The sequence below is a fragment of the Cnephaeus nilssonii genome, assembly GCF_951640355.1.
Source record: "Cnephaeus nilssonii genome assembly, chromosome: 4".
NCBI classification, from domain to species: Eukaryota; Metazoa; Chordata; class Mammalia; order Chiroptera; family Vespertilionidae; genus Cnephaeus; species Cnephaeus nilssonii.
In genome coordinates this window covers 31,744,095-31,753,680 of record NC_137075.1, presented here as the reverse complement: position 1 = coordinate 31,753,680, position 9,586 = coordinate 31,744,095, and the positions used below count along the sequence as shown (strand labels likewise).

The 9,586-nt window shown below is 45.2% G+C and overlaps 1 protein-coding gene across 1 annotated transcript; it reads right to left on the bottom strand.

Annotated features, from left to right (window-relative positions):
- Positions 1-562: 562 nt before the first annotated feature.
- Positions 563-3,178, bottom strand: LOC307098721 (granzyme B-like; the record flags this gene model as incomplete). The annotated part of the gene is made up of 5 exons (XM_079769769.1): positions 563-718; positions 1,072-1,329; positions 1,503-1,632; positions 2,064-2,208; positions 3,124-3,178. 5 exons carry the CDS (start codon positions 3,176-3,178, stop codon positions 563-565), a joined length of 744 nt encoding a protein of 247 aa, XP_079625895.1.
- Positions 3,179-9,586: the final 6,408 nt, after the last annotated feature.

The following is a 9,586-nucleotide window of genomic DNA, read 5'->3' as shown; positions in this document are numbered from 1 at the left end:
TTAAACTTTTTCTAATGCCACTTCTTCAGAATAGACTTGCCCAAGCCATGATATTTTGTGGAAGAGCCACACTCAAGGGGCCAAAGAGCTGCATGTGGCTCGCGAGCTGCAGTTTGCCAACCACGGGGGTAAGGTATAAGTGCGGCTTGAAGTAGGAGGGCAATGTGGATGAGATAAGAGGGTCCTCTAGAAGAGGGTCACTTTTGGGGGGGCAGATGTCTCCCCTTTCCCGATGGAGCTTACCTTAGGCCTGGCAGGGAGCTGGCACTGGGAGGAGTATGGGGAAGGAGCTAGGTAGCGGGGCAGCAGGAATTTTATTCTAGAGGTGGAAGGTGCGGTTCCATGAAGGGGGAAGCTCTAACAGATGGGAAATGTGAACAGATGGTTGCCGCACACACAGCAGGTAACTAACACATGTTTTGGTGAGTACAGGAGGAATCAGTGACTTCCACTCTAGAGATGCAAGTTTATTACGTGTCTGGCAGCCTCCACTCAACCCCTCTGCATAGTGCAGTTCTTGCCTGCGCCCCAGAGGAGAGGAATAGATCAGTTCCGGGGCGCCTCAGTCTGGACTCTGGAAACGTCTCATTGTTCTTTTTATCCAGGGCAGAAAGCTGGAAATCTTAGTTTCAACACGAGGAGGTTTTCCATTTTTTTTCCCAAAGGAGACAATGCCTTGGGCTATGTTGTCACACACGAGGGGGCCCCCAGAGTCACCCTGTGGGCAGAGAGAGGAAACACTGAGCTGGGCCTTCTCCTGGCCCTGTCCTCCTTGCTGCCCCGGGGATGTCTGGTCCCTGTTAGGAGCTGCATGAAAGTTCAGGGTCAGGGTCAGGCCTTGTTCCCTTCCTAGGTTTTCCATTTGTTCTGAAAGTCTCTTTTCCCCCCTCTAAGAAGCCTTTGTCCACCTGTGGCTGCGCGACAGCCTCTCTGCTCCCCGGAGAGACAGGACCAGAGATTGGATGGTGGAAAGGCAGAGGACATAGGGCTATGGCTAGTTCCCACTGCCTCAGGTTACCTGCAAGCTTGGTTGTGCCCAGGGCTGGGCATGGACAATGCTGGAGATCTCACCTTAAAAGTAGACTGACTCTTTCCTGGGTCCCCCACACAGATCTCTGTGGCTCTGTTGTAAAGGTGTCTATAGTGAGAAATGCACTGCTCGTCCTCTTGGATTTCCAGCTCTACCTCGTGCAGTGTGGCTGTGGAGGTGTTCAGGTCGAGTCGCCCCCAGCCGGCCACTCTGCACACCATCCCAGGCTTCACCTGCTCTCCCCTCCTGGGCAGCCTGAGGAGGCTCACAGCGGCAGTCAGGGTGGCCTTCCTCTGCAGCTGAAGGCAGAGGACAGGAATTCTCATTGAGCTGGGGCCCAGGACTCCAGGACAGTCATAGCCCTGGGACAAGGAAAGGGCTCACACTGGGAGGGACGACAGGAAGGAGGTCACAGGAGATGAGAAACCCCAGGCTGAAGGTGTGCAAGAGCCAGTGGAAGGATGAGCCCTACCTGCAGCAACATGATGTCATTGACTTTGGGATGATAGTTTGGGTGGCGGATGGCTGTTTTCACCGGGATGACCTGCTGGGTCCTTTCAGGCTCCCTGATGTTGTGGGCACCCAGGATGACTGTGATGGACCTGCACAGAGACAGCCAGGGATGTTGAGGCACAGCAGATACAGCCCAGGGGCCAGGAAGGGAAGAGGGCAGCTGGGGGCAGTGCAGGATTGGAGTGTAGAGGAATTCTAGGGGATGGGGCGGGGGACTGAGCATGCCTGTGCCCTGTGCATGTTGGCAGCTCAGGCTAGGTGTTCAGTCACACCCTGAACTTGTCTGTCCCTAAACGAAACCATGAATTTCTGGCCTCCAGGGCACAACCTTGGCCTCCTTCCTAAGTCCCTTTGATCAGTCCCTCCAGTCTTCAACAGGCCACTTGCATTGACCTGTCCCTCTCCCCAAAGCTGACCTGTCCTCTGAAGTTCCCCTCAGTGACCCTAGGTCTGCAGCCCCTGAGAGGCGGGTTCCCTGTGAGGTGTCTGCAGAAGGGTGGGCCCAGGCTGCGCTCCTCACCTTCCCCAGCAGTGAGCTGCTGTCAGCACAAAGTCCTCACGCACAAGGAAACCCCCACATCGTTTTCTGTCTGGAATCTCGATTCGAAGAAATGCCATGTAGGGACGAGAGTGAGGCTTGACCTCATGACCCCCGATGATTTTCACTGTAAGAAAAATTCTACTCTGCCGGTTGTGCCCATGGAGCCAGAGGCTGGAGAGGGGGAGACTGGGATAGACAGGGGCGGGCGGGGAGAACTTGGGTGGCAGATAGTGATGTCTGTAGTCATCAGCCATAACCAGGAAGATATCCTGCAGGTTTCTTGGGCAACATTCCTGGCTTGCTACGTGACCCGACCCTGAGATACTCCCTCTGACAAAGAGCAATCCTGATCCCTTCATTTCTGTTGAAGCCATGGATGTGGGCAATGGGATTTGTGTCTGGAACAAGCAGTTTAGTGCCTGTAGATCCTGGAAAATTCTTACCCTCAGGATCCCTGGTTCTCTCTCCCTGTTTGTTCCCAGACTCATGGAGCTCCTGCTGGTTTGTACTATTCAGAACACTGGGACTGATAAATTACCTGAGAGGACTAGAGACTAATCCAGCCTCTGGGGACCAGGATGCCACCAACTATGGAAGTAACTGGATCCTCAGCTTCTTTACAAAGCTTGGAGAAGGGGGTAGAGATTGAGGATACATTTTAAGGCATTGAGTTAGAATGTTGTGGGCCTTGCTTTGATTATGGAAGCCTGTCCCTTCGCCAAGCTGCGATTTCCCGTGGAACTATTTCTCATTTTGAGCATCCAACCTTCTTCCAGATGCCTTTGCAGAAGAGCCCACTTTCCAGATGACAAGGGAAGGGGAGAGCACCCACGGCCCTCTCTAGGAGCAGCCCTCTGCCCTGCCATCCCTGCTGCTTCCATTCAGCATCAGTCTTGCTGGTCTTTGAGGGCGGTGGGATCTAGAGTTGAGAAAGTGCCTGGGGATCCACCAGGGCCAGGATGTGTCTGAGTGTAGCATGTGAGCTGGGCTGTGCCAGTGCCGCGTGGCATTGGGCTTCTGGTGGGGGTCAGTCACTCACCTGCCTGTGCCTTGGGGGCCAGAAGAAAGGCCATCAGGAGCAGAAGTGGCTGCATCTCCTCAGGAAGCTGCCAGGTCAGAGCTGCTGGTGCTTCGTCCTGGTCTTCTGAGCCCAGGGTCTCTGGCCTTTATCACATATGGCCCTCTCTGAGTGCGTCACACCGCTGTGTGGTCAAGTTCTTGGGCCTGAATGGACTAAAAGCTTACTGGTAACCACATAAGCACTGGTATCTCTCAACTCAGTGGTGACTATGCCAGCTGAAAACATGAACCACAGGCTATAGAAAGGGCAGTTTGTGATACTGCATCAGCCAGTAGCAGGTGCTCGAGCCCCAGGAACCCAAAACTCATAACACATCCAAGGACCCCTCATTTCCTTGGCTCTCTCTTGACAGTTGGGGTGATTGTTTATTGAGGTCCCCTTTTTGTGAGAGTCAACAGTATTGGAGATGAGATTTCTTGCTTCTGCTGGAGGAGACAAAAGCATCAATAATCAGATAATGATGGTGAGGGCTGTGGGTGGAGGGATGGACAAATGGTGTGGCAGTGATGCCGAAGAGGCCTTGTTCTAGTGACAGAAGAGCTGATGGCTTAACAAAACCAACAAAAACATTTATTTTACTCAGGAATCTGCATTTGGGATGGGTTTAGTGTGGATATCTCCCCTCAGCTCCCTTGATGGCAGAGGAGGCTTGAAGCCTGGAGCCTGCCCAGTGGTTGGTGCCAGATGCCTGTGGGCATGCTTGTTCTTCTCTGTGAGGGCCTGTCATGTAGTCTCTGCATAGGATTGTTCAGTCTTCTTTGCAGCATGATGGTGGCTTCCACAGAGTGAGCCTCTCTTCCAAATTTGACCCTGGCAGACATATCCTTTTTCTTTCCTAGACATTGTAGCCATATGGTAACCTTTCTACATTATTCTACTCCTTGGGGGCAATCAAAAGCCCTCACCCAGATTAAAAAAGGAAAGAGCATTGCAGTCATGTAATAGAGCCTGTGGGATGGGAGATACATGGTGGCAGTCAAAGCAGCGCACAATCTGCCCCCTGCTGAGGCACATGTAGAGTCAGTGAGAGGAGCTGAAACCACGGACCCCTGTAAGCCGCGGTCACAGCCTTTGGAGAGATTGGGGTCTGCTCTGTCCAAACCACGTGTATGAGGATGGAAGAGGGTTGACTCTCCCAACAGTTACTCTTTTGTGAAGTGGGAATGAATACCAGGAAGCCAAATAGTATTCTCCCAGCACTGTCCAGAGGACTACTACACTTTAGATAGCTTGTGCCAAGCTATTATATACGTTTAATTTGATTCCAATATGCCTAGCTGGTGTGGTTCAGTGGTTGTGCGTTGGCCCATGAACCAGGAGAAAAATTATCATTCTTTTTCTTCCACTGCTACACAAATTCTATTCCATTTCTTAAATGTATGTGAAAAATAAGCATGCAAGATTAGCTCTGAAAATTATGAACAAAAAAGTATAGTGAGGGAGAGGGCAAGACTTATCAGATATTTAAAAAATTTGTAAATCTCCTTTCTGAGAATAGTGTGGTCCTGATTCATGAATAGATGGAGAGGCCCATGAAACAGTAGGAATCCAGAGAAATTCTAAAGTACTTAAGTATGTGTAATTTATAATAAAGTGGCATTTCAAATCATTGGGAAAAAGATAGACTTTCTAATAAATGATACTGGAACAACTAAATAGTAATTGTGTTCTTTTTCAATCACAGTTGACATAGTCATTTTTAAAAGATATTATGTAAGAGTCATATTTCATATAAAACACTCGAATAAAATGCAAATAGATAGGACACTTGAATATACAAAATAAAACCATACATGCACTACAAATAAACATGGATGAATTTCTTTATAAACTTAGGATGGGTAAAGCCTTTCCAGTAATGACTCTGAGAACAAATACATTAAAATAAATGATTGGTAAATGAATTTTGATATGTAAAAAGTAATTTTTACAAGTCTGTTTGTCTAAAAGCAGCATAAAAATTCAAAATACAGACATCAAACTTGGAAATAAATTCAGCTGAAGAGTGAATCTATCTAATTTGTAAAAAACTCTGAAAATCCAGACAAAAAAAAGATGAAAGAATGAGCAAAGGCATGCAAAGATCTCTGTAAAATATATTTTTAAAAATAATGAAAAGAAAAAAATAATGAAAAAAGTTTCCATTCACATTAAGAGAAATGAAAATAAAAAATTTAAAAATGGAGATAAAAATTCACTTTATGTCACCTCATAGGTGACCAAACATTCAAAAGTTAAACAGTAGCTCCATGAACATAACTGCTTAAAATTTTTTTATTTTATTGGTATTCCATGATATAGCTTTTTTGAAAATAGTTTTACTTTTATCCAACCCATGTCTTTATATTTAAGTTGTGCCTCTTGCATACAGCACAAAATTGGGTATTGCATTTTTTATCCAGGCTGACAACCTCTGCCTTCTGATTGGAGAGTTTAATCTGTTAACATTTAATGCAATTACTGTATTGCTAGGGTTGGGTTGAAGAATATTACATTGCTATTTGATTTCTATTAGTGTGATTTATTCTTTGTTCCTTTGTCCTTCTCTTTCTGACTTCTTTGGTTGTATCACCTTTTGTCTTCTTTATTGGTCTTTAGTTATATCTCTGTATATTACTTTTGTGGTTACCCTAGGATTACAATACGCATCCTTCAAATACCACTGTCTAGTATGAATTCATATTATACAGGAACATCGTGATCATGCATCTCTATGTATCCCCCCATCTGTTATATTTAGTCACATCTTATACTTTTATTTCTCTTTTCCCATTCCTGTTTACAATGGGAATCACTTCCCTTAGGACTAAAACACTTATTTTATTATTTTTTTGCAGTGCAGATGTGATGGCAATACGTTCTCTTATCTTTGCTTTTGTGAAAATGTCTTTATTTAACCTTCATTTTTGAGCAATATTTTCACTGGATATACAGTAGAATTACAAGTTCAATTCCAGAAATAAATTGATAATTTTTTCTTTAACTGTTTAAAAATATCATTTCACCGTTTTATGACTTCCATTATTTTCGAAGAAAAGCTTATTTTTATTCACATCGTTGCTTCCTTTAAAGTAATGTGTCTTCTTATCTCTTCTGTCTACTTTCAACTGTTTCTCTTTTTTTATGTTCATCAATTTTACTATTAAATGCTTAGATGTGGCGTTATTTGTCCTACCCAAGGTTCCCTGAACTTCCCAAATCTGTGGGTGAGGAATGTAGCCTAGCAATAGGCCTAGGGAAAAAGGAACCAGCTGCTGCCCTCCTTTCATGGTGTGAAATGTATTTATTATTCAAACACAGTGTTGTGTGGGACACCACGACTGAAAATAAACCCTGTTGAGTTTCATAGTCTACAGAGAGTGGTACTGGCAGAAGTATGGTGGTGGGTAGGAAAGGCAGAGCCGTATCAGTACATGTTCCTGGAACCGATATTCAAACTCTTGCATTCCTTTGGGCCTATTTGCGTTACCTTAAGGGCTGGCTGAGCGGTTGTCTCCACACTCCAAGAACTGACTCTTCTTGTGGGTCTTAATTAAAGAAGGGATGGTGGAAGGGGGTCTTGGTGAGTAGATGCATTAGAAAGATATTTTTTAGACTTTCATTACAAAGATTTTTAAGCAGGGAAGTATAGTTTCCTCAAAGTTGGGAGGTGGGAGGATACTTCCACAGACAAAGGAGATTTATAGAGATCGGCATATTTAAGGTCCTTACCCACCTCATCCCAATGTGCCCACGGCAGACTTGAGCTCACCAAGGAACGTATTTTGAGTACTTGCCACAGAATGGCTGCCACAAGAGCCCAGAGGCTTTCTATCCGGGAAGGTGTGTGAGCAGAAGCCCATCTCTTGTTCAGGGAGGCCAGGAAGTCATCACAGGGTGGGTGTTAGAAAACACATGAGGCCTCTTGCTGGCCTGGCTGTCTGGGGGCCTGGGCTCAGTCTAGGCTCTGTCCTCACTCTGTGGTTCCTTCAGTCGGTCAGCACACCCTTCTGGGGCTGTCTCTCCCACGTGTCTGAAAAGAGGATGAGGGCCTCCAATATGATTCTCAAGCTTTATAAACCATAGAAGCATTTCCTTAAAGTAAATGTTGTACCTGACAAGTATGTGTGTGGGCAATCTTTTTTTTTTTTTTTTTCTACAACAATGAGGTATTATCTCACACCTGTCAGAATGGCTACCATCAACAAATCAGTCAATGCCAAGTGCTGGCAAGGATGTGAAGAAAAAGGAATCCTAGTGCACTGCTGGTGGGAATGCAGACTGGTGCAGGAATTATGGAAAACAGTATGGCGTTTCCTCAAAAAATTAAATATGGAACTCCCATTTGACCCAGTGATCCCACTTCTAGGACTATATCCCAAGAAACCAGAAACACCAGTCAGAAAGGATATATGCACTTCTATGTTCATAGCAGCTCAATTTACAATAACTAAGATCTGGAAACAACCCAAATGCCCATCAGTAGATGAGTGGATAAAAAAAGCTATGGTACAGTTACACCATGGGATACTGTACAGCAGTAAAAAAAGAAGGATCTCTTACCCTTTGATACAGCATGGAGGGATCTGGAGTGTTTATGTTAAGCGAAATAAGCAGTCAGAGAAAGACAAATATTACATGATCTCACTTATATATGGAATCTAATGAACAAAATAAACTGATGCACAAAATAGATCCAGAGACATAGAAGCATGGAACAGACTGTGGAATCTCAGAGGGAAGGCCGAGAAGGGTGTGTGGGTGGGACGAGATCAAAGAACTTGTATGCATATATGCATAACCCATGGACACAGACAACAGTGTGGTGAAGGCCTGGGGTCGGGGAGCAGGGGTGGGCTAGAAGATGTTAATGGGAGAAAATAGGGGACATATGTAATACTTTCAACAATAACGATTAAGAAAAAATAAAATATTATTTTTATTTTGCTTCCCACATTTCCCCTTTTTATTTTTTAAAATAGGTCCTCATAAATGTTTGATGCAGGGGTTTTGTTTTGTGGGTTTATTTTTTTTTCAACTCAAAATCAGTAGCTGTGTTCCAAGCCTGCTCTTGACTGGTAAATGTGCTCAAGATCATTGAGAGATTGTGCTGCTGCAAGAATTGTGTGCAATAGATGGCAAAGGCCAGTCCATGAGCCTAGAGCGTTTGCCCCACGTCCGGTGAGAGCGCTGTGTGTATTAGGGTCAGGAGGGTGTTAGCCCAGAGCTGGAGCTTATGTCCGCTCCCAGGCAGTGCCCATATTAGGGGAGGGATGGCTGCTGGGAGTGTCTGGTGAGGTGGGCCCAACCCAGGGAGACCTTTGCTCAGCAAAAACATCACATTCTCTATGTGTGGCCTCCTAGACAAGAACTTTCTAACATTGAAAAGTCTAGGTCATCTTAGAAACTACAAATGGAGCCGCACCCACAAAGGCCTAAAGAGAAGAGGCATTTCTCAGCTTTCCTGACCACGTGAGCCTCCCTGATTGGAGTTTGCTTGCGCACAGGCAGGCACTTTTTGGTAATAAGAGGCATCATGTTGTGGCCCTTCAGGTTGGATGGGTGTTTAGAGTCAGACTCAAACTGCCCTCTGCCAGATACATTGTATGGGTTTTCCTATTGTTTCATTCTGTACCATGACATCCACACCTGCTACTTTTACTTTAATTTAAATTTTATTGTACAATTACAGTTCACTTTCAGTATTTTTTATTTTTTATTAGTTCCAGGTGTAAGGCATAGGGATTACACAATCATACACTTTACAAAGTGTTTCCCCTGACATTTCTAGTACCCACCTGGCACCATACATAGTTATGACAGTATCATTGACTACATTCTCTTTGCTGTACTTTACATCCTCATCACTATTTTCTAACTACCAATTCGTACTTCTTAATCTTTTCACCCTTTTTTGCCCAGGCCCCCAAACCCCTTCACCTCTGGCAACCATCAGTCTGTTCTTTTTATTTATGAGTCTCTTCCAATTTTGTTTGCTCATTAACTTGTTCTTTAGATTCTACATATGAGTGAGATCATATGGTATTGGTCTTTCTCAGTCTGACTTATTTCCCTGAGCATAATACCCCTAGGCCCCTCCATGCCGTCACCAATTATATCTGCTATTTCATGGCTCATGGAAATGAGGCTGCCGTCCTGCCTGCTCCCCACCTGCTGCCCTCTCCCCGAGGTGAAGAGGAGGCGCCAGTGAACAGTTTGGGGGCTGCACGTCTAGAAACGAAAGAGATAAAGTCATTTCCAAACCCCACATGCTGCTTGCTGTTGTAGAGACCCAAGTGATAAAATTCAGACAGAGTGTAACCAGCTGTAGAAATAAAACACAAATACTTACTCTGGCGGGATCCGGGCCTTGGTGGGTTCATGTGAAGGAGGGAGAGGAAATTCCATTCAGATCAAAGTCAACACTGTCAGTTTCACTTGT